The sequence below is a fragment of the Hippopotamus amphibius genome, chromosome 2, assembly GCF_030028045.1.
Source record: "Hippopotamus amphibius kiboko isolate mHipAmp2 chromosome 2, mHipAmp2.hap2, whole genome shotgun sequence".
Taxonomy (NCBI): domain Eukaryota; kingdom Metazoa; phylum Chordata; class Mammalia; order Artiodactyla; family Hippopotamidae; genus Hippopotamus; species Hippopotamus amphibius.
In genome coordinates this window covers 159,439,543-159,465,381 of record NC_080187.1, presented here as the reverse complement: position 1 = coordinate 159,465,381, position 25,839 = coordinate 159,439,543, and the positions used below count along the sequence as shown (strand labels likewise).

Below are 25,839 nucleotides of genomic sequence, written 5' to 3'. Positions count from 1 at the left end.
TCCTTCACTTTCCTTCCAACCAACCAGAATTTCTATTTCTTTGATGCACATTTGGGATGAGAAAAAACAATAAGACGTGAATGATTCTGACTACTTTGTTTTTGGCCCAGGGCCAGGTAAACATATAGTAGTGCCTCAAGATAGCTTCTTAAGTCACCCCTCTCCTCCTTGACCTTGATGTATGTACTCTGTGGCTCATTTTTCTAGACAATAGAATACCCTGCTATTTGTTTTTCTTGTATATATCAGTCAGGATTCAGTTGCAGAAAACAGAAATATCTTTAGCTATTTTAAGGATAAAGGGATCTAGTAATGGGAATATGATACTTTTAAAATCAATGGAAAGATTGGAAGAATGGGCTGTAGTCAGGGAGGGTTTTCCAGAGATAATTCACATAGCACATTTAACTGGCTGCCAAAACTGCTGCTGCTTCTGGCCTACTCAGGAAGGTGGGAAATCTGGAAGTCAACATTGGCATGTTAGCTTAGATTCAGGGATTGTGTGGCCTCTACTACCAAAGCTTTTGACTCTGGAGCCACGCTATGTCTGTTTGAAATGGTCACTGGCAATAAAGTCTAGCCAGAAAAGAAGTAACTGGAGCCCCAACACAGAAGAACTCAATGTTGCCATGACTGCTTGCCAGCAGGAACATCAAAACCTTCTGCCTTCCAAATTGTATGTGAGTGTATCTGGTTAGTAGATCCTAAAACACATCTAGGACACTGGCTGCAGGAGAGTCTTCACCTCTCTGTCCTCAGCCGTTCGGGGAAGCGTATTGGAGGGAGGATGGACTGCATGTCAAATGGCAGTCTGTTATGTCCACTGTGCTAGGAGTTGAGCTTTATCTTCTCTTTGAATTCAAATATTTGGATGAGATAGGAAGCTTTTTTTCCATAAACCTACTTTGGCAAAGGCCTGTCTTCTCCAGCCTAGCTTTGGATGGGCCTGAATTTTAAGAGCTGGTTTGATGGAATCTAAAGATTTCAGCATATTGTTGAATAAAGTCAGCTTGGTATGTGTGTGCTTTGTCTTCACATTTGGTGGCTCATAAAGTGATTGTCTATTCATATAATGGTATACCAAAAAGTTAGAGGGAACAATGGCTCTACTTCCAAGTGAAATTGAAATATGGCTATAATCTGTGTAGGTCCACTTTATACTCATTTTATATTTCTTTTACAGTAAGTGCTGCAATACAAAAATTAATGTTAGTTTCAAGCAGTCTGTAAGTCAGTCATTAATGACACATTTTGCCTTCACATTTTTATTTGCCTCATCTCTCGGTTTAATTTAGGTTGTTGTTGATAAGTTTCGGACCTCTTATGTTTATTCTTATGTATATGTAGTTTGTAGCCTAGAAGTAAAGACCTAATGCCATAACAGTTTTCTCTTCATCCTGGTGAGATAGGAATCGGGAAGGGAAAACAATGTGAGAAGGAGTTTCGCTTAGGCTGATGCTTTGCCTCAGTCTAAGAAATGAAACCATTTCCTGTGACTTGGGTGAGGAGCAGGTTAGGGATCAGAAGGTAGAGAACTTTTTACCTCTCTTATAATAAGGCTTTCATAGAGTGAATTTATTATTCCAATATTATAACACAAAACCACCAAAAGTTTACTACTAAAATGCATTCAGAAGCAAATATAAATTATTCTTGAATTATTTCCCATTTTGGATTATCTGACTTCTGCACAATATCTATATAGTACAGATATCAAATGTCAATGTGTTTATTTCAGTAGAGATATAAAATGAGAGAAAACACCCTTTGCTTTATCCATGACTTAAAAAGCAATTTTTGTTGTTGTTGTTGTTCTTAAAAACACTGTAGAATACTGCAAGGAATTCCTGTTATGGGCAACAATCAAGAATATGTTGCCATCCTTCCAACAAGACCAGGGATATCACCTAAATTGGTACCAGGAACTGGACAGAGTGCTCACACGCCACAACTACAACTCTTGGGAGAGGAAGTAAGAACTTCCTTTAATGTTAATTTTCTCTATCTTACAGGCCCTCAGTCTTTTTGGTTTCAGGATCCTTTTTATACTCTGAAACATTTTTGAGGACTTCAATAATTATTTATGTGGGTTATATCTATTGGCATTTACAATGTTGGAAATTAAGGCTGGGAAAATGCTAAAATGTTTATATTTTTAAATTAAAAATAACAGTAATAAAGTCATATATGTTAACATACATAATGTATTTTTATGAAAAATAGTTGTATTTTTAAAACAAAAAAGTAGTGTAAAATTAGGATTGTATTTTTTTGCAAATGTCTTTAATGTCTGGCTTAATAGATGACAGCTGAATTCTTAATGTTTACTTCTGCATTCAATTTTGTGGTAGGTTGTTTTGGTTGAAATATATGAGGAAAATTCTAGTTTCACACAGATATGTAGTTGGAAAAGGAGAGATTATTTTAATAGACTTTTAACATAATTATGGATATTCTTTAATAATATGCCAAAACTTTACAAGTGGTAATTTCTTGAAACTTAGTTGTGAGACTTCCACTCTTGGGGATAATGCAGTAGAATTACTTTTTGCTGTTCTTCCTCTAAGTACAAGTGAAAACCTGAGTGTTACAAAGAGGACAGATTAAAAGGTGGAGAGACTGAGGCACTAACTAGGAACTTCAGGATCCAAAAAATGACATGGTGGCAAGTTAGTTTTTTGGGTTTTCTTTTTGGTTTCACATATCCTAGCCTTAGAGTTGAAAAAACTGGTTACCTAGAAAGAAAACTAGGTAAAGACAAAAACAAAAAAAAAAAACAAAAAAAAAGCCAAATAGATACCTATTCCCTCTAGTGAAAGAACCAGGAAAGGGGCAGTCTGGCAAAACAAAAATTTTGAACAATAACTACTCTACCCCAGCCAAACACCACAGAAAAAATGGTGGCCCTAGTCCTTCCCTCACCTCTGCCAGCTATGTCCTAGTAGAAAAACCAGACTTTTACTCTTGCCAGAGTAACATCCCTGCCAGGGTGGTATCAAAGAAGGCTATTTGAGGCTGGGACTTTCACCTTAATAGAGTGGTAACAAGGTTTCCCTTCTTACTGTGTCAGTTGAGACCACATGGGGATCCTGGACTTGCATCCCCACATAGTAGTAATGAGCCACTCCTCTCCTTCCTCACTGTGGTGGTATCAGATGAGGCCCAGCAGAGTGTCTGCTAAAACAGAAGCAAAATACCCCAAATATCCAAATTTCAACTGAAAATCACTAATCTTACTAAGAACCAGGAAAGTCTCAAACTGAATGTAAGAAGATAATCAATAGATACTGCCATTTAGATGACAGAGATGTTGGAATTATCTGACAATGATTTTAAAGCCATCATCCTAAAAATGCTTCAGTGATAATTATGAGCACACTTGAAACAAATTTTAAGAAGCAGGAAGATTCAGAAAGGAAATATAAAGTCTTAGTATAGACATTGAAGATACATAGTAAAGAAATTGAAGACATTTTAGAATTGAAAAAATACAGTAACTAACATAAAATGCTCAGCAGAAAGGCTCAAAAGTAGAGTGGAGGAGACAGGAAGTGAAACTTGAAGATAACACAATAGAACCTCTCCAGTCTGAGCAACAAAGAGAAATAGACTGAAAAAAACAAAAAACAAAACAAAACAAAAACAGACCCTCAGGGACTTGTGGGAGTAAAACAGAAGATCTAACATTTGTGTTATCATAGCCCTGAAAGGAAAAGAAAAGAAGAGGGGTGACTAAAAATGTATAGGAAGAAATAATGACTGGAAACTTCCCCAATTTAGCAAAAGACTTAAACCTACACATTCAGGAAGCTGAGCAAACTCCAAGCAGGAATAATCCAAAGATATCTGTACCAAATCACTTAGTAGTCAAACTTCTGAAAACTAACAACAAAGAGAAAAATCTTGAAAGCATCAAGAGAGAAGCAACATGTTACCTACAGGAGAAAAACAATTTGAATGGCAGTGGATTTCTCATCAGAAACCATGGAGGCCAAAAGTAAGTGGCAGAACATTCTTCAAATGCTGAAAGGAAAGCACTGTAAGCCCTGAGTCCTATATCTAGTGAAGATATCCTTCACAAATGAAAGGGAATCAAGACATTTTCAGATGAAAAGAAACTAAGAATTTGGCACCCAGCAGACTTACACTAAAAGGCTAGAGGATGTTCTCTAAACAGGGAAAAAAATGATGAAAGAATAAATCTTGGAATATCTAGAAGGAACAAGAACATGTAAAACAAAAATAGCAGTAAATGCAATGAGTTTCCTTCTCCTTTTGAGTTTTCTAAATTGTGTCTGTCAGTTGAAGCAAAAATTATCATGCTGTTAAATGTATATAGAGGAAATGTTTGACGACTGTATTACAAATGGAGAAGAGTAAAGAGATGTAAAGGGAGGTAAGATTTCTACACACCACTTGAATTGGTAAATTGGAGACATCAGTAGTCTTTGATAAATTATGTTTATGTAATACCTAGAGAAAAACTAAAAAGCTATACAAAGAGATATACTCAAAAACAGCATAGATAAATAAAAGTGGAATTCTAAAATATGTCCATGTAACAGGAAAGCAGGAAGAGAAAACAGAGAAACAAAAGGAACCAGAGAAAACAGCAGAAAACAAAAAATGAAATGGCAGATGAAATCCCTAACACATGTAAATGGTCTAAATATACCAATTAAGTTATAGAGCTTGCAGAGTGGATTAAAAGACATGACCCACTGAGTTATTTGTAGTGAGGCGGATGGACCTAGAGTCTGTCATACAAAGTGAAGTAAGTCAGAAAGAAAAACAAATACTGTATGCTAACGCATATATATGGAATCTAAAACAAAATGGTACTGATGAACTCAGTGGCAGGGGGAAGAATAAAGACACAGATGTAGAGAACAGACTTGAGGCCATGGGGTGGGGAGAAGGAGAAGCTGGGACAAAGTGAGAGAGTAACATTGACATATATACACTACCAAATGTAAAATAGATGGCTAGTGGGAAGCAATTGCATAACACAGGGAGGTCAACTCGATGATTGGTGATGACCTAGAGGGGTGGGATGGGGTTGGTGGGAGGGAGGCTCAAGAGGAAGGGGATATAGGGATATATGTATAAATACAGCTGATTCACTTTGTTGTACAGCAGAAACTGGCACAACAGTGTAAAGCAATTATACTTCAATAAAGATCTGGAAAGAAAAATAAACTAATGAGATCAAATAAAAAAAAAAACACCCCAAACTGATCAAATAAGTTATCTATTATTCTTGTCAATGCTCTGCTATATTAAAATAATGCAAAATCAAAAAAAAAAAACAACAACAACAACAACAACACATGACCCAACTATTTAGTGTCTACAAGAAACTGACTTCAAATATAATGATTTAGAGAGGTTGAAAGTAAAAGGGTGAAAAAAGATAAATCATGCAAAAGCTAATCAAAGAAAAGCAGGAGTGGCTATGTTAATACCAGATAAAGTAGACTTCCCAGCAAAGAAAGTTATCAGAGACAGAGAGGGACATTATATAGTGATAAAAAATGTCAGTCCACCAGGAAGACATAGTAGTCTTAAAGAGTGTGTGCAGAAAACAACAGAACTGCAATATTTGTGAAGCAAAAACTGGTAGAACTGAAAGGAGAAATAGGCAATTCCACAATTAGAGTTGGAGACTTTAACACCTCTCTCTAAATAGTTGGTAGAACACTTAGAAAATCAGCAAGGATATAGAAAAATCAATAACTCCATCAACCAACAGGATCTAATTGATATGTACAGAACACTATACCCAACAAGAGCAGAGTACATATTCTTTTCAAGTTCCTGCAGAATATATACCAATATAAAACAAATCCATAATGAAATCAAACTAGAGATCAATAACAAAGATAACAGAAAAATCTCCAAACTGTTCAAATCTAAACAATACAGGTATAAGTGATCCATGGGTTAAAGAGGGAGTCTCTGGGATTTTAAAAAATACATTGAGGGCTTCCTAGGTGGCGCAGTGGTTAAGAATCCACCTGCCAATACAGGGTACATGGGTTCCATCCCTGTTCCAGGAAGATCCCACATGCCTCAGAGCAACTAAGCCCCTGTGCCACAACTATTGAGCCTACGCTTTAGAACCTGTGAGTCACAACTATTGAGCCCATGTGCTGCAACTACTGAAGCCCATGTGCCTAGAGCCCATGCTCTGCAACAAGAGAAGTCATGGCAATGAGAAACCTGCACACCACAGCAAAGAGTAGCCCCTGCTCACCACAACTAGAGAGGGCCTGCGTGCAGCAATGAAGACCCAACACAGCCAATAAATAAATTAAATAAATAAATAAATAAATTTAAAAAAATAAGTAAATAAAAATAAAAAAATACATTGAAAATCAGTTGAACTGAATTAAAATGAAGATACAATGTATCAAAATCAGTGGAACACAGATAATGCAGTGCTGAGAGGGAAAATTATAGCACTAAACACATACAGTAAAAAAGAGAAAGTCTCAAATCAATAATTTAAGCTCTAACTTCAAGAACCTAGAAAAAGAAGAGCAAAATAAACCCAAAGCAAGCAGTGGGAAGGAATAATGAAGAGTAGAAATCAATGAAGTTGAAAACATGAAAACAATAGAGAAAGACATAGTTCTTAGAAAAAAATTGATCTCTAGCAAGACTGATACGGGAAAAACAGAAAAGACACAAATCAACAGTATTAGAAATGAAAGAGGAAATATAACTACAGACCCCGCAGACATGAAAAGAACAAAAAGGAAGTACTGTAAACAACTCTACACACATAAGTTTGACAACTTGGACAAAATAGAGCAGTTCCTCAAAAAACACAGACTATCACAACTCAGTGTGAAATAGATAATTTGAATAGCTATATAATGTTAAGGAAAGTGAATGCTTAATTATCAAAACTCCCTTCTCAGACCCCTGAAAAATAGTTTGGCAATTAAAAAACCAAAATAAACATGCAACTACTATTAAGCATGTTGTAGAATGAATTCATAGACTATAAGGATAAGTCTTCAGAGAATTATTTTGCAAGATGTTACATTTGTGGTAAACTGGGTAAAGGATAGATAGGGACTCTGTATTATTTCTTAAAACTTCATGTGAGTCTATAATTATCTCAAAATTAAAAGTTTAATTAAAAAATTGTGGTTGTTGGACCAGTACCAAAAAAAAAAGAAAAAAAATAAACTTACTTGAAAAGAAAATGTATTAAATGATAATTTGTACAGCTAAAAAAGTTTGTTGCAGTTGAAATCTGAAACCATGTCAATGACTTTTTTATACCTTATTACATGCAAATCTATTGCCTTATTTTGTAATTTGAATGGGTCTTTTACCCATGTATGATTTTGTAAATTTGCATTGGTCATTTAGAAAAGTCTTTTCATCAAGTTATGTAGATCTTCAAATGTTGATGCATTTCACTATAATATCAAAATATCTCAATTTTAATATTATCAGAAAAGTCTTTTAGCATTGGGAACCTGGTAAACTCATGGTGAGGGACACAATTTTTCCAAAATTCTAATTTTTGCTAAAAGCTTAAATTTTTTCTCTTGACACAGATACTCTCAATTATTTTATTTGAAATGACTGATTTGCTTTATTCATTTTAAGAAAATACTTGCCACATACCCAAGTCTGAATAAACCGTAGTTTAACGTTTGTCCTCTCAAGCAAAATTGGTGGCTAGTTCAGTTCACAACTCAAATAATAGCAGATGTTTTTCCTCGAAACCACCATCCTACTTCACTATGGCCACAGTAGCACTTCATGTGTACTTCTCATTTTGTTACATTGAATATTAAAAAGATATGCACTTAAAAGTTGAGATTTAATAAAATTAACATTTTTTTTCCTGCTTCGTGGGGGTATTTTAAAGGTCCTGCTGCCTTAATTCATGCTAAGATCCACCAATTTTACCCACTTTTTTTTTTTATACCAACAGTGCAAATTTCAACACAGTGAAAAAAGCAAATGACTTCTTTGTATTTTAGTGTGGAAAGGTCTTGAAAAGACCCTTGAAAGGTCTTGAGGCTCTCCAGAGCTCAGACCATGTTTTGGAAACTATTATTCATCCTTATATTTCATTCATATGAAGCTTAACTTACCCTTGAAGCTAATTTGCATGTCTCTCTCCCTTAGTGAATGTAACATTCTGACATCAAATCTTTGTTATGAACATGAATTATTGTATTGGATTGTAATATACATAGTAGCCATAGGGGCTGTGCAGGTGCTCTTATACTAATTAACCTAGCTTGCTTTATAGTTAATAATTCAGTTTGCTGTACAGTATCTATTATCCTAACAAGTTTTAGCAGCCACCAACCTAGCTGTTTCTAACCATTTTCCTGGTTTCCTCTTAGAAAGTTCTGAGCGTTGCTGGGGAAACCAGTTTACTATGATGAGTGTTTCTTTGCTAATTTAATTTGACAAATTCTCTCTTGAAAGTGTGTCTATGCTTTTCCTTGAGAGCAAAATAGTGCTGTTTAGTGATAGATTTTCCTCTCTTCCCACTTAGAGGCTTGTATATTGCTTTCTTCTAGAGAATAATTTTATTCTGGATGCTTAAGGTGCTGAAAGTCTATCTACTACAACGGAACGTTCACCAAATTGTATGTGACATATCATTTGAATATCTGAAATCTTAATTTCAAGGTGATCTTTGGAAGAAGAATTTTCAGCTGATTTTGGAAGAGTTTATTCATCTTTTATCAAGGAATTCCTGGCTCTAGGTCTATACAGCATAAGGTGATGCAGTGTGCCCACCAAAACAGAGGATGAGTGAGATGGAAACAATTTTGAGTTTCTATAGTGGACAAATTAACGTGGCAACTGCAAAATCTACCTTTCTCTAAATAAATACTCTGTTGGTAGAGAGGAAATGTGATCACAGAATAGTTGACTAGAAATAAAAGTGCTGAAGACTCAGTATCAGCTTTTAATTGTGAATCTTTATTTATTGTTTGGATCTTTGGATATTACTCTAAAAAGTCTGTATAGCAACCATGCTCCAGGAGACGGTCACTCTTAAGGTTTCATAGTTAATGTTGGATTAGTGCTTGCAAGGCAATGCTTTGCCGAGACCAGCTTGGCGACTCGAGGTGAGTGACGGGTGTCGCAAGCTTAAAGAAAACACAGACACAGATTTAAGAGAAAGATGGGACCGGGGGACCCAAGACCTCTAGGATCAAGAGCCTTGCTGATTGATCGCACGTTGCTTTTATTGAGTTCTTGGCATAGCCTAAGGGTCTAACACTTCCAGTTTAGTCCCATAAACAAGGCTATCTTTGAAATAAACACACAAAGGCCTCACATGACTGGGGCAATGATCTTTGCCTCCTGGGTTCGATTTGAGCAGGGTGTGGATCTGAGCAGGGTGCGGATTTGAGCTGGGCGTGGAGAGCAAAGCAGCCCTGGGGGCAGGAGACCTCTCTCAGAAGGATTAGGGGTCTGTGCCCCACCCCTGTTGGCCCTTCTGCGACTGTGCCTGTCTTAGGTTGTTCCTCCCCTGAGGAATCTTACCCATCTCTGGCTAACCAGCCATCCTCCAGGGCCAAACAGGGTGATATGAGGTGTGCAAGTGAGAAAGGGGCTGCGCCCCCAGAGAGGGTCAATATTCTGTTTCCACGGTAGCCTATGCCCCCATGGTCTCCACGCCCAGCACCCTTAGCTCCTCCACTGCTCAAGCAGGACATTCTGCATCCAGTCACTCGGTCCACATATTTTAATTACTTTTAGTAACATTTACAAGGTTTCAGAAAGACTTCTGAATGTCTTCCCACAATGCTTTAAAATCATTTGAGCTCCGTTTTTCTTGTGAAGGGCAAATCTTGTTGGGGAAAATGCTTGGTCCAATTAAATATTATTCAAAGTCAATGAAAGTTAAGGAAAACATAATTACCAATAATGCCATAGACTCAAACAGCTACTATTCAAAAAAATCTTGCCACATTTTCTTCAAATCTTGTGGTGAATGCCTAATTAATTTTTTTCACTTCCAACTATTTCTTTAAATTATTTTTTCTTTTATTGTTTGTTTTATTGTTATTATTTTATTGAAGGTAAGCTTTATTCTTTAGAATAGTTTTAGACTTCCGGAAGAATTATTAAGACAGTATGGAGATTTCCCACAATCTGTTTCCCCTATTATTAATATGATAATGGTGGGTTAATAGTGGCCCCCAAAAGATATATCCATGGTAGCTATGAATGTGACCTTATTTGGAAATAGAGTCTTTGCAGATGTAATTAAGAATCTTGGAATGAGATCATCTTGGATTTAGGGTAAGCCCTATACCCAAGGGTAAGCCCTAAATCTGATATGACTGGTGTCCTTTTAGGAAGATAATGCTCTGTGAACATGCAGACACGCAGGGAAGATCGCCTTGAGCTGATGGAAGCAAACTGGAAAGACGCCACTGCAAGCCAAGAATGCCAAGGGTTGCTGGCAGCCACTAGACGCTAGGAAGAGGCGAGGAGGAATTCTCTATAGCATTCAGAGGGAGCATGGCCCTCTAGACACCTTGATTTTGGACTTCCTGTTTCCAGAACCCTGACAGAATAAATTGCTGTTGTTTTAAGCCACCGAATGGTAATTTGCTCCAGTAACCCTAAGAAACTACCAATGCATCTTGGAGCAGTGTGGTACATTTGTTAAAATCACTGAGCCAATATTTACACGCTATTATTAACTAAGGCCCGTGGCTCCATTCAGATTTCCTTAGTTTTAACGGAATGTCCACTTTCTATTTCAGAGTCACCATCCAGGATACCACATTACGTTTAGGGGTCATGTCTCCTTAGGCTCCCTTCGGCTGTGACAGTTTCTGAGACTTTCTTTGTTTTTGATGACCTTAACAGTTTGGGGGAGTGCTGGCCAGGTATTTTGTAGACTGTTCCCCAATTGAGATTGCCTGATGTTTATTTTTGTTTGTTTGTTTTGATTGTGTTATGTGATTTTGGGAGGAAGACCGTTGAGGTAAGATACGATTTTCATCTTCTCGTATTGAGAGTATATGTTGTCAATATGACATAATTTTTGATGTTAACCTTAATTGCCTGGCTGAGGTAGTGACTGCCAGGTTTTCTTCATTGTCAAGTTTCTCTTTTTGCCTCCTTTCCACTCTGTACTCTGTACTCTGGAAAAAAGTCACTGTGTGCAGCTATGCTTCACCTCCTTCGGGACAGAGTATCTCTGAAGATTGATTTGAATTCATCTGGACAGGATGTTTGTCTATTCTTCTCATTTATGTATTCAATCATTGACTTATATCAGTATGACTCATGCATGTTTATGTTATGCTTTGAGTTATATTCCAATACTACTTTATTATTATTATTATTTTGCTAAAATTGTTTGATCTTCGGTCAGTTGTCTCCTATGTCCCTTTGACAGACCCCATCATTGTGGAATTTTGTTTTTAACACTTAATTACTGGCAGTACGGATGCCCCAGGCTCCTCTTGCATATTTCCTGCCCCAGTGCATAGAGTCAGCCCTTTCTACAGGAAGCCTTAGCTCCCTTTATTGGAGAATGTAATTAGAGACTAAGATCAGGGCACTGGATGTGCTTGTTGCTGCCAGGGCTTTGTTGCTTCTAGGACTTCTCAGCTTATGCAAATAAATGTCTGTATACTAACTCCTTCCTCTAAATACACATATTATAATACACATATTATAATACACATAATAAATATAATAAATACACACAATGTTTCTATATGTAACCATCTTCATCTAACTTAAGCTAAGCATGAGTTCACACTGTTTCCAACTCTAATTCATGACTGCATGGATCATTCTAACCTCCTCCCTTACTCATCTTTAGATTCCTAATAGTGAGTGACAAACCTGGCTCCTCCCATCCTCCATCCGTTTACTTAATTGTTCAATTCCAGTATAGAAACATCAGAATTATTAACCCATATTCCTGTGGGAAACAACTTTATCAACTCAAGTGGAGCGCTGTGTACAGTTTCTTTTGCCTTTAGTCTTATATACTCTACTCATTTCCAAGTTTACCAAAGTCAGCAATTTTTCTCTCACCTCTTTAGCGAGGTTGTTTCATACATTTCTAATGCAGTTAGATTGTTTTGTTACATTATACATTCCATCCTGGGCTAACCTCCTCAATGATTTTTTAAAAATTTGCGTAAAGTCTCACTCTTTGTGCTGTAAAGTTCAGTGGTTTTGACAAATGAATGTCATATAGCCACACTTCTAGTATCATGCAGGATAGTTTCACTTCTCTAAAAATTCCTCTATGCTTGATTAACTTTTATTTGAAAAAGTTTAAAGAAACAAATGCAGAAACCAAACTAACAAACACATGGGTATGTGTTATCAAAAATTTATAATTAATATTTTGTGATACTTGTTTCAGATTTTTAAGAAGACATTTTAAAAACAAATTAAGTCCTTTTGTACCTCTTCCTAATTCCATTTTTCTTCATTTTTACCCAAGGACAGTTGTTGTTACAATTGTGTTTTTTTCCAGTCCATGATTTTATATTTTATTAGATGTACTTGTGACCCTAAATAATAAATACTATAGTTCTATGTGTTTTGGGTACATTTATATAGATGACACAATTTTGTATGTATCTTTCTAATAAACCTTGCTTATTTTACTGTTAATACTGTGCTTCTAAGATCCATCTATGGTTTGTAATTATTGTGCTGGAATGGCTTTATAGTATTTAATCATATGAATACACCACATTTTATTCTTCTGTTTCTCTGTTAATTGACATTTAGATTACATTGGGCTTTGTTTTTTGCTATTTTGTATGCTGTATTAACATCCTTGTACATATCTCTTTGTGCTTATGTGGAAGAATTTCCTTAAAAATATATAGCTGGAAGTGAAATTATTGGATCATGTGGTACATTTTCTGTTTTAGTAGAAATGGCCAATTTGCCTCTGGTGTGGTTCTAACTTCCCACATCCTTGGCATCACTTGCAGTTGCTGACTTTATATTTTTGCTAATCTGATGGGTATGATAAATTGTCTTTCCCAAATTTGCAGACACTGTGGAACCAATCACCTCATTTTTTTCAGCAACTAGAACTAATTTTGATAGGAGCTTGGGTATTTACCCTAGGGACAATTTGTTAGTTTCTAATAGACTTTTATGTTATTTTCAAAGGCATCTGCTTATCCAGGATCTACAAAGTTGTTTTGGAATCTAACTTCACCCAAATTCTCTGTTCCAGTATCCGTCGTAAAGGAAACTGTATATCCAAAATATGAGGTAAGATACTGAATGACTTTTGTCTATTGTTGTTTAATAATTTGACTGTATAGTTGATTTGACATTAAATTTTACTGGACAGCTGTTATGTAAATTATCGGTAAAGACTGCCAAATTGAATGATTGGACGGCACTATAGAAATCATATATATAAAATAAATAATGTTTATATGTATGTTTTATATGTGTATATATGTATATACACACATATAAGCCCATAACTATGTGTACACTTATACACATATATGTACATTCCTAAAAAACTGTTGTCCTTATCCATGTTACTTTAGCCAGTCAAGAAGAATATTCTCTTTTCTTTCTGAATGAATAATTTATTTGACTGACAAGATATAAAGCTTCTTGGGTTGTTTAAAAGATCTTTATGATATTTTCATTTGCTTTTAAAAGTGCATTTTTAATGTTTAAGAAAGTTTAGAACTACCCAATACAATTATTAATCTATTTTCTTCTTCCCTTAAAGTGTTTGCTTGCTCTCATTTTATGTTATACTGCTTATCTTAGAAATTAGAAAAATCAAGAGAAGAAAACCAAAATCATCTTATTTTTCTCCCTCAAGACAATTACTGCCCACTTTTGGATCCATTTTCTTTCATTGTTAAAAATTATTTTTCTTCCTCCTCCTCTTCTTTTTTTCTCCTTTCCACCCTTTTCTTCTTCCTACTTATATTTTCCTCTTAAAATAATTCTATAATCAACATCGTTGTGCATAAATTTTAATAGTATTTAGAATTATTTTATTTGCACAGGATCCTAGATAACTTACTGACAACACATATATCAGAAAAGAATAAGACAATGGAACTTCCCTGGTTGCACAGTGGTTAAGAATCCACCTGCCAGTGCAGGGGACACGAGTTTGATCCCTGGTCTGGGAAGATCCCACATGCCACAGAGCAGCTAAGCCCGTGCGCCACAACTACTGAGCCCAAGTGCCACAACTACTGAAGCCTGCACGCCTAGAGCCTGTGCTCCACAACCAGAGAAGCCACTGCAATGAGAAGCCCGTGCACCACAATGAAGAGTAGCCCCTGCTATCTGCAGCTAGGGAAAGCCCACACACAGCAACAAAGACCCAACGCAGCCAAAAATAAAATAAATAAGTAAATAAATAAATTTAAAAAAGCAAAGAAAAGAATAAGACAAAAACGTTAATCATGGGGAAAGCATAACCAGGGTAAGAGCATAATAAACTCAGAGATAAGATTAAATCAAAGAAATTCTGTCTGTATATGCCCTTGTCTGAAATGGGGTCGTCAACATCAATGATGATATTGAAACATCTTTACATTCCTTGCATTACTTGATTATGATATATTATTCTTAAATCTTATATTGAATTCTTCTTGGGCAATATTTTATTGTTTTTTAAAATATATACTCATAAGCGAAATATGTATTTAGTGTATTTTTTTGGTTGGACTCTGTTATCAAGGTTATTCTTGCTTTATAAAGTTAATTGGGTGGCATTTCATCTTTTTTAATATTCTGGAATTGAAATAGCTTAGGAATAATCCTGAAAATGTGGAAGAATTCACTGTCTAGGAACATTTAAACTGTTTGGGAAGGTAATTTTTTGACAATTAAAACTTTTTATTTTCTAATTCTTGGGTTATTCATGTTTAATATTGTTTCTCAAGTCAATTGGTAACATATATTCTTACAGGAAGCCATCTATTCAATTGAAATTTATAAGCTTATATGCAGAGTTTATATACACTCTCTTTAGTTTTAATCTCCATTTCTAAACGTGCATTGTTTTCTTTCCCATTTCTAATGATATTTGGAACATTTTTCTTCCCTAGAATGAATTTCCTAGAAATTTGGTCTTTTCTCATTTATTTTCAATTACAAATGCTTTAGTCTCTGCTTGTCAAATTACTATACTCACTCTAGTGTAAAACCGTCTCTTTAATTTTTTTTAGCAAGGTTTATGTTGTACAGTTCCCTAGCTGTTAGATATTATGGCCAGTCAGCCAGAAAAATGAATGAGTCCAACCTACCATATTTGACCAAAAAATTTTTGGACTAATTTTAAATTCAGTTTTTGCCCCTCTGAGTTTTTGTTGCTTCTCTTTTTGAAAATTTTTTGGTTATTAGTTTTCTGCTTTCATAGAAGGTTGACATCTCTATTTGGGCATTTTCCTAATTTCTTGTTGAAAATTTAATTTCTTTACCTTTCATATTTTTAAGAAATATAAATACTTTGACCTTATTTCATACATTTTTATTTTTGGGGTGTTCATTTATTTTCTAAATAATTTCTATTGCAGTTTTCATTACCTTCTTGATACACAGTTTTTGTGGGAAAGTTTTTTTCACTTGTTGAAATTATTTCAACTTTTATTGTTAATCCTTATTAACATAAGAAAATATGTCCTTTAGAATAACAGTTTCTTGGAATTTACTGATAATTTGCTCTGTGGCGTACTAGAGATCCCAATAGTATCTACAATACTAGTTCAATGCTGTTATATGTAGTGACTTTTATATTGTAGCCACAGTGAGCAGAGTGCAAGTTTTGTAATCAGACAGTCTTGGATTTAAATTCTGCCTATTTCCTGGGTACCCTTGTATTAGTATCTTAACTTCTTTCTAAAATTTTTTATTTTTTTTATTGAAGTATAGTTGATTTACCATGTTTCAGGTGTGCAGCAAAGTGATTCAGTTACACACATATATATGTATGTATGTATGCATGTGTTTTCTTTTCCAAATTGTTTCCCATTATAGGTTATTACAAGATATTGAATATAGTTCCCTATGCTATACAGGAGGTCCTTGTTGTTTATCTATAGTATTTTATGTATAGTAGTATATATCTGTTAATTCCAAATTTCCAGTTTATCTCTCCTCCCTTTCCTGTTTGGCAACCATGCATTTTTTTTAAGTGTCTTAACTTTGTTTTCATAAGTATCTTAACTTCTTGAAGTCTCAGATTTTTGTATGTATTGTAGGTGTTCTGGGGATTTAATGAGAGACTATATAGTGTATTACCTGATGAATGGTAAGTGCTCAATTAATAACAGGTATAACTGTTATATTATTTTGTTATTCCATTCTTCTGTGACATGTTTCTTTCACTTGATCTGAAAAATACTTTTCGGGATTTTCAATACAGCTGTGTTTTGTCCATTTCTCCATATGTTACTAATAGTTTTTACTTTATGTGATTAGAAGCTGTTTATTATGAACTTGGCAATGTTTTCCTTATGAATTCTGTCTCATCAATTTTGAATGACCTACTTAATGGCCTATTTAATGCTGCAATTCTACCCTAATAGGGCCAGCCCTGTGTTGTTATCTGTTTGTGTTCAGGAATATTTTCATTATAATTATTTCTTTGTTGCTTGTTTTTGTTTTGTTTTATGTGAACCATATAAGCGGTGTGTGGTTTATTTGGTCTTATTAACATTATTCTATTTTGTGGTTTCTTTTCAAAACTTTCTTTCTGATTTGTCTTTCGTTAAACCATTATTTTCTTTAGCAATATTATTGTCTGTGCTGTTTTCAGAGTGGTAAGGCCTATTAAAATTATTTAAGAACTTGCACAAGTAGCGTATAATACTTTCTTGTAGAAAAATTCAAATCAGAGATGTGTGTGGCATAAAGAGCACTCCCCACCTCGAACGCTGTCCTCCCCAGTTCTTTTCTGCATGAAATTAACCATTGTTAAATGCATTGTGTGTATCTGTTCAGACATTTTCACTTTTATTTATGTCATGCAGGTTTACGCAGATTGTTTTTACATACGTGGAATCAAGTAATCTATATTTTTCTGCATCTTGGTTTTTTTTTCCGTTTAAAACATACTTGCGTGTATCTTTGCATACATATGTATAATTTTCTATTTGGAATTCCTGGCCAATGTGTATGCATAACTTAAATTGGAAGATTATTGTGTAATTTGCATTTCCTTTTTTTAAAGTGTAAACTTTTCATTTACTTAAGAAAATAGTAATTATATTTTTTGGGGAAAAGATGCCACGAGCTAAAAAGGGAAGATTAATAACAAATTATGTAAAATATTCCTTAATGTTAAAGATTGGTGAATATTAATTGTGTCAGTAGGTGTGGCATTCAGAAAAATGTGATGCTCACATCTCCTTCAAGAGAATCTGATGGAGAGCATACTTGACTGCCAGCCTCCAGCTGCTGTCCTGTACATCTAGCGTGGCATTCACTCCAGGGCCATTCTTCTTCTGGACTGCTCGCAGCCAGTGACTGAGCACAAGGGGTTTTCTAAAGCTGACACTTTCCTGCTCCATGTGGGATTGTTTTAACAGGCGCTTTGGCTCGGGAACTTTCCATCTGCCCAGCTGACTCTTTCTCAGAACTCGCCCATGATCTGAAGCTCTTCCTACCCAGTCCTTCCTCTCTCCTCCCCTTCCACAGTTGTCAGATCTGCATCATGGTCTAAAGGCTCCCCCTGCCTATTGCTCCCTCACTCTTTATCCTCCACTGATAGCATCTGCTTCTGAAGGAACTGACATAATAGGAGAGTAATATGAGTACATTGTAATATGAGTACAATGTTAATATTAACATTGTAATATGAGTATAATGTTGTCTAAACTGTATGTTTATATAGTATGAGCGTGTATTTTTCTGTCTTTGTATACAGAAAAGTGTGAATATGGGGAAATGAGAGAAGGCAGAACTGTCTAAAAGGAAGTAGGAATTGGAGCAATTATAAGAAGGGTTGGTTGGAACTGGTGATGATGGAGTAACCCATTAGAAAGCTAATCCAAAAGTAAATTGGTAGTGGTGGTTGTTCACATCCAGTAACCAGAAGGAAAAAGATCTAACAGGACTTTCTAGTATGTAAGAGGGCCCAGAACACTTTCCATTCACCAGAACTGGAATCAGACCTTTGTTCAAAGACTCTTGGTTTCTTTGAATGGAAAATGATATTTAGATACAAAGATCTGTGCGCCTCATTTTTTTAAAAGCAGATTTTACTTATTTATATATATTATGATTAGTGATATTTTTTGTTTTATCCTGCCATTTGATTTTTGTCTTTCATAGGTCCTCCCTTTTGTTTTATATTCTCCTTTCATTTCCTATCTTAAATCTATCTTTTTTAAATTCCTTTTAAAAATTTTTTGGTGGTCTGCATATAATATATTCTGATTTAATTTTAATTTTAAAAAAATTTTTATTTTTAATTGAAGTATAGTTGATTTACAATGTTGTGTCAATCTCTGCTGTACAGCAAAGCAACTCAGTTATACACATATAGACTTTTTAAAAATTCTTTTCCATTATGTTTTATCACAGGATATTGAATATAGTTCCCTGTACTATACAGTGGGGCCTTGTTGTTCATCCATCCTGTATATAATAGTTTACATCTGGTAATCCCATACTCCCAATCCTTCCCTCCTCTATCACCCTCCCCCTTGGCAACCACAAGTCTGTTCTCTATGTCTGTGAGTCTGTTTCTGTTTCGTAGATAAGTTCATTTGTGCCATATTTTAGATTCCACATATAAGTGGTATCATATGGTATTTGTCTTTCTCTTTCTGACTTACTTCACTTAGTATGATAATCCCTGGTTGCATCCATGTTGCTGCAAATGGCATTATTTTGTTCTTTTTTGTGGCTGAGTAGTATTCCATTGTATATATGTACCACATCTTCTTTATCCATTTATCTGTCAATGGACATTTAGGTTGTTTCCATGCTTTAGCTATTGTAAATAGTGCTGTTATGAACATAGGGGTGCATGTATCTTTTTGAATTATAGTTTTGTCTGGATACATGCCCAGGAATGGGATTGCTGGGTCATATGGTAATTGTATTTTTAGTTTTTTTGAGGAACCTCCATATGGTTTTCTACAGGGGCTGCACCAATTTACATTCCTGCCAACAGTGTAGGAGGGTTCCCTTTTCTTCACATCCTCTCCAGCATTTGTTATTTGTAGACTTTTTAATGATGGCCGTTTTGACCAGTGTGAGGTGGTACCTCACTGTAGTTTTGATTTACATTTCTCTAATATATTAATTAGTGATGTTGAACATCTTTTCATGTGCCTACTGGCCTTCTGTATGTCTTTGGAGAAATGTCTATTAAGGTCTTCTGCCCTTATTTTTATTGTTTAACTATTTGGATAAATTGTGTTTTATCATCTCTATTTTGGAAGTTATATATATTGTTTCTTATTCCCATGGTGGTTTCCTAACAATATATACGTTTAACTTATCAATATCTAATATTAATCAATACCTTTGTACTCTTCCAGGAAACTACAATGACTTTAAAACCTTTTATTCCATTTATTCCTTTTTGATTTAATATGCTGTTACTTTGATACATTTTAGATCCTTATCTTTTAAAATTCCAAAGACATTATTCTTATCATTTTATGCAATATTCCTTATGTTTTACCCAAGTATTTCTCTCTCTCTTTTTCCTTTCTATTTTGTGAGCATCTCAGACCTTTTTGTCTGGAATCATTTTGCCCTCTGCTAAAGTATGTCTTTTAGAATTTGCTTTAAGGGAAGTAGGAGGTCTGCAGTTGGTAAAAATCCTGTTTTTTCTTTGTTTCAAATGCCCTTATACTACTTCTTTTTTGAGGAGTATTTTACTTGGGAATTATAGTATTGCAAATATTTACTTTTACCACACTAATGATGTCCCACAATTTTCTGGTGTCCACTATTGCTGTTGAGAAGTGAGTCTTAATATGAATCCTTTGAAAATAATCAATTCTCTGCATCCCCCACTAACTTTTTACTTTCAAGTTATTCTCTTTTCTTCCATACAGTTTCAGTATGATGTGTATAGTTGTAGATTTCTTCTTATTTATTGTATTTTGGAATAATTGGGACTTTTGAATATGTGGTTTGATATCTTTCATCAGCTTTGGAAAATTTTTAGTCACTATTTTTTCATATTTTGCCTCTGTTCATTCTCTTTAATTTTGGGGGGCTTTAATCACATATATTAGCTACTTTGTTTTTTCTTTTGATACTGGATCCTGGACAGTTTCTTCTGATCTGTCTTATAGTTCAGGTTCATAAATTCTTTCTTCAGTTGTGTCTGATATACTGTTAAACTTGTTCTCTGTATTTTTAAATTTGGTTTTGTATTTTTCTTTTTAGAATTTATATATTTTCTCCAAACCTATTATGTTCTGGTGTTTTGTTCCTTTGTGTACCTATCTGTCTTTAAATGTTTATCATTGTATTTAAAACATTATTTTTGGTAAATATTTGAGACCTAGAATGGCAGTTCCTCCTCTAGAGAAAATTTTTTTGTCAGAACCTGAGATCTGTACCACTTAACCTAAATTTAAGGTTGAGGCTTGAGTTTCTCTGAATACCTTTATGACAGAGCCTAAGCTGAAAGTCTATACAAATGTTGATTTACTTCCATTCACTCCTAATCTGAGGGTAGGGCCCTGTAATATCCCTGTAGCCTTGGATACTTGTATATTTTGTATATATAAAATCAGTTTCCATACCTCAGTGAGATTCTGGGCTTGTTTTTCTGTCGTCCTTACCCTCCAAAGTTGCAAATCTGTGGTTCAGATTTGCAATTGTTTTGGCAAACATTTTGCAAATAAAAACATTATTGAATACTGGGTTTACCTTTTCAGGTTTTTCTTTTTCCTATATTTTTGCCCAGTATCTCTTCATCATCTTGTTAGCTCTTTGATGCCTTGAAGATTACCTTTGTCATAATACATGCTTTCTTAGTTATTCTCAACAGAATTAACTAGCCTACCATAATTAGAAGCAGAACTCATAATTGACTTTTAAGGTAGCAAAACTGTTTCCATTTCCAGCTGCATCCCAACTTTTATTGCAGTGCATACTAATTTTAGCAATATCCCTCTAGCAAAGCAGGAGAGTTTTTATATCATGTATCATGTAAGCAATACTGTAATTGCCCTCTCAAGGCACGCTAGTCTGGGCTATATCCTGACGGATTCCAACATATGAACCACAATCTTTTTTTAAAAAGCAATCATTGATTGTTAGTAAGTTCTGTTGTTTTAATATCTATAAAACACAGTGTTAAGGTTTTTATCCTTGTTATTGTTAAAAGTGTTCTTTTAAATATGTAATAGCTGCTATTCCATCATATTTGAATATTTTGTGTAAGCATATGGCAAAATAGTTCCAAAATCTCGTGTGTCACATAGTTTGTCTTTGAAGAATAATGATGAAAGTGACCAGGTATCTTTCTGCAGTGTCCACTAATTCTCTTACCTTACATTGTGCTACAACTACTTTCCAAAAATACAACAGAGAGCATGAACAAAAATTCAATGCTAGTGATTCCTAAATTACCCATAGCCTTCTCTGTATCTGTTCCATTCTCAGTGATAACTATATGATACTTTTTAAAATAATTTATTTATTCATTTATTTGTTTGGCTGTCTGGTTCTTCATTGCAGTGTGTGGGCTCTGCGGTGTATGGGCTCTAGAGTGCATGGGCTTATTAGTTGTGGCACGTGGGCTTAGTTGCTGTATGTGGGATCTTAGTTCCCCAGCCAGAGAGTGAACCCGGGCTCCCTGTATTGGGAGTGTGGAGACTTAACCACTGGACCATCAGGGAAATCCCTACATGATACTTTTTTAAAAATTAATTAATTAATTAAGTTTATTTATTGGCTACATTGGGTCTTCTTTGCTGCACATGGGCTTTCTCTAGTTGCTGCAAAAGGGGGCTACTCTTCATTGTAGTGTGTGGGCTCCTCATTGCTGTGGCTTCTCTTGTTGGGGAGCACAGCCTCTAGGTGTGTGGGCTTCAGTAGTTGCAGCACATGAGCTCAATAGTTGTGGCTTACGGGCTCTAGAATGCAGGCTCAATAGTTGTGGCTTACGGGCTCTAGAGTGCAGGCTCAATAGTTGTGGCTCACGGGCTTAGTTGCTGCATGGCATGTGGAATCTTCCCAGAGCAGGGCTCAAACGCATGTCCCCTGTATTGGCAGGTGGGTTCTTAACCACTGCGCCACCTAGGAAGTCCTCTACATGATACTTTTTTTTTTTTTACCTCTTTATTGGAAAATAATTGCTTTATACTCTTGTACCAGCTTTTGAGGTACACCAAAGTGAATCAGCTGTATTTATACATATATCCCCATAACCCCTCCCTCCTGCAACTCCCTCCCACCCTCCCTGTCCTGGCCCTCTAAGGTATCACCCATCATTGAGTTGATCTCCCTTTGTTATACAGCAACTTCCCACTAGCCATCTATTTTACAGTTGGTAGTGTAAATACGTCTATGCTACTCTCTTACTTCGTCCCAGCTTCCCCTTCGCCCCCCGCCCCCATGATACTTTTAAAATTTGATTTTCTATTGAATAAATATTTTAAATTTTTAAAATGTTAGTTGAGACCTAAAAATTTCAGCGAACAAAGCAGTAGAATGATTTAATTCATCATGAATCCACCAGGCTATGAAACTTAGGTCTTCTAGTTATTTCTCTATATCCAAATCACTGATGACAAGATAGAGAAGTAGCAAATTTAATAATAATCATAATTATTGCAGCAGCTCACCCTTACAGCAATAAAAAATATGTAATTTAATTGACTGATAGAGTTCAAACTATAAAGCATTAAAGGAAATTTTCATTGCAATTAATATTTAGAATGCTTGCTTGTATTTGTCAGTGAATAGTTGCATATTGACAGTAACTTCACATGATGAGTTTTGTTCATAATCTTGATGTTGATACGCTAAAGAGATTCAGTGGTAACCTATGAGGTCACAGGATCATTGATTGCTCCTAAGACCAGGGATGTCAGAAATAATGTAGAAGTATTTATTTGGCTAAAGTCCAATGCTGAAACCAAATTGTTGGTTTTGGTCAAATACTAAGGCTGCAGCCAGACTTTGATGCATCTCTGGTGTTTTCTAGAATTCTACTTTTCTTATATATTGCTCTTCTGGTACTAATGTTGTACTATGAAGCAACAGTAATCATAGGCTTTTAAAAGTATTCCACGTTATAGTTTAAAACTGTTATCTTTTTTATCACAGAGTGTGCAAGCAAGCAGAATTTTAATTGAGAAATTTATACCTGAAAGCAAGGAAAGTGTTATTACTTTAAATCCCCTTAGGAGAAGTTCTAGGGTAAGTGTAATTTTTATTTTTAACTATTGGTTGGTGGCATTATCTGACTATAGTTCAGATATTATTTCTGGTGATTTCAGAAATAATTTCTTGATGCTTCCGCATTCTGGGAAATGCCTCAGAATATTCCCTGGTGTCTTTGTGGAAGACATGTTTCCTCTTTTTTCAGGAGTGTTGTCTTTATGACACTCAGAAGGTGTTATTTGCTGATCAGCAGCAGGACACCTGCTGTGAGTTTTCCTAAAATTCCTAACATGTCTGGTTTTACACTCATTCATCACTGCTTGCCCAGGTCTTAAATGATCAAAGGAACATGTTTATGAATCTTTTGGGGAGGAAATTGTTTGTGGCTGTGGAACGGTAACACTGAATTCTCTCAATGGTGGTTGGACTCATGCTCATGACTTTATTGTCACTACAGTGTATCTGAGTAAACCAGTCGCATAATAAACACGATTGGAGAGAGATAGCAATTGAGGGAAGAAGAAAGGTATGAAACTTACAGTACTGGTTTTATAAATATTCTGAACTTTATGACGGACAAACAGGAACCGGTCTTCTTTTTCTTTCCTTAAGGCCTTCAGCCCTCTACTCCCCTTGGTGATGTCTTAGGATGCTAGTGTCACCTAGTAGAGAGCCTTATTGGCCTAGGACAGATCAAATCCCCATTCTAGTCAGATACACTAGGCTTACTACGTGTCTGTGCCTCGTTCCATATTCCCCATATGGTCAGGTAGTACTTTTTTTTGGAGTGGTAGTTCTATTTAATTTGGATCATTTTTGCTCTTTTTAATGCAGATCACTGTTGCTTATTAAATATTTGTCCTTATATATGTTTTATCTTTTCATTTTTCATGCATCCGAATGGTATGATATGGGGATCATATCATTTTTGTTTACTGTTTTATCCACAGCACCTAGAACAGTGAACATCACATAAAAAATAATTGAAGCAACAAATGACACTTCCTAGTTTGGAATGCATAAACTATTGTAGTAGCATTACTTATACCTACCTGTCAGATATTCCTGCTTTTAACAGCTGCTTCTAATCCATCCACCCTATTGCCCCCTGCAATATTCTTAAAACACAGGTGTAATTATAACACTCAATCTCAACACACCAAATAACTCCACCTATCAAAGTCAGAGTGCTTAACTAAGCCTCGTAACCTGGCCTCGACTGTCTTCTATCTTACCTCCCATTATGCTTCTGCTTCCATGTAACCTCCATGTACCCTGTACTCTGCCTGCACCAGAGTCCTTGAGGACAAAAATCCCAGCACTTTGACACTTCTCTGTGCTTGTTTAGGCTATTCCGTTGGCCTGGGATGTTCTCAACCCCTTCTCAGTTCACGGAAATGTCGCTACCTTTCACAGGCCAGCCCTAATGCTACCTCTTCAAGCTGGTCAATCCAGGTTCCTTTCCATTCTGAACTGACCTCCGCCTCTCCTGTGCTCTCTTTACACCTGATTCGTGCTATCTTTACAGTCATTGTTACAGCTGCTTTGGATTATAGTTACTTCGTTATGGCATGTTTCCTGTCATCAAACATGAAACATGTCATTTTTTTTTTTTTTATACTTTCTAGTCTATCTGGTGTGGTAGTACTTCCCAACTCTTTCAGTATAATAGTTCTCAGAGTAAGTCGTAATATTTGTGTGGCCTCATGGAGTGAAAGGTTGAGGTTGCTAGTGATTTAGAGGAGACTCTTCAGTAGCCACTGACCAGTAGGAGGAAAAGTAGCCACTCCAGGTCCCACCAGGGTAGCCCCAGGGCTAAGAGGATTAAAGGCCCAGCATGTCGAGGGCACGTTTATACACACCTGTGCTACTTTCGGGAAACTTTGGTGTTTGTCATATCAAGTTGAATTTAAAAACAATAAGATAGTTTCCATTATTATACATTTTTTGAAATTAATGGATGGTTTTTAATTAAGTTCTGCTCCTATCTGTGAAGTCAGTGATTTCAAAATCAGTAAGAACGTGTATTTTAATTAGTGTTTCCGCATTTCATTAATTTACTTAAACAGTTATTATTACCCAATTGTCATATGATATTTTAGTTTACCAAATAGTATCTAGAGTCAATGCATATTTGTCATTTGATTATTTCAGTTTTTTTTCCTAAGAAAATCTGCATCATTTGAAAATATCCAAAAATGTTTCAGCATGCAATCTCCACAATTAAAGGTATGATGATTTTTAAGTTTTTTTTACTCAAAAGAAATGTTTACGTTTCTAGTAATAATCACCACCTATGCTTTTTGTTTGCTTTGCTGAAACAGTATGATCACTTGATTAATCCAGAGTTGATTGAAATTTTGGATTCAACTGTGTATTTGGTAGCCCCTGTAAGATTGTTCATAGTACCAATTTAAGATTTTCAACATCTCTTGGAAGTGTCTCATATTCATACTTTGACTTTACTTGGTGTATTATAAATCAAGT

General features: G+C 35.4%; 1 protein-coding gene across 1 annotated transcript in view; it reads left to right on the top strand.

The window, feature by feature from the left end:
• Positions 1–25,839, top strand: part of TTC6 (tetratricopeptide repeat domain 6) — a 192,253-nt gene that overhangs the window by 86,736 nt on the left and 79,678 nt on the right. The window contains exons 7-10 of the mRNA XM_057724891.1: positions 1,831–1,972; positions 13,168–13,272; positions 23,296–23,388; positions 25,507–25,581. Coding sequence (XP_057580874.1) covers positions 1,831–1,972; positions 13,168–13,272; positions 23,296–23,388; positions 25,507–25,581 — 415 coding nt within the window. The remainder of the gene's footprint in view (positions 1–1,830; positions 1,973–13,167; positions 13,273–23,295; positions 23,389–25,506; positions 25,582–25,839) is intronic.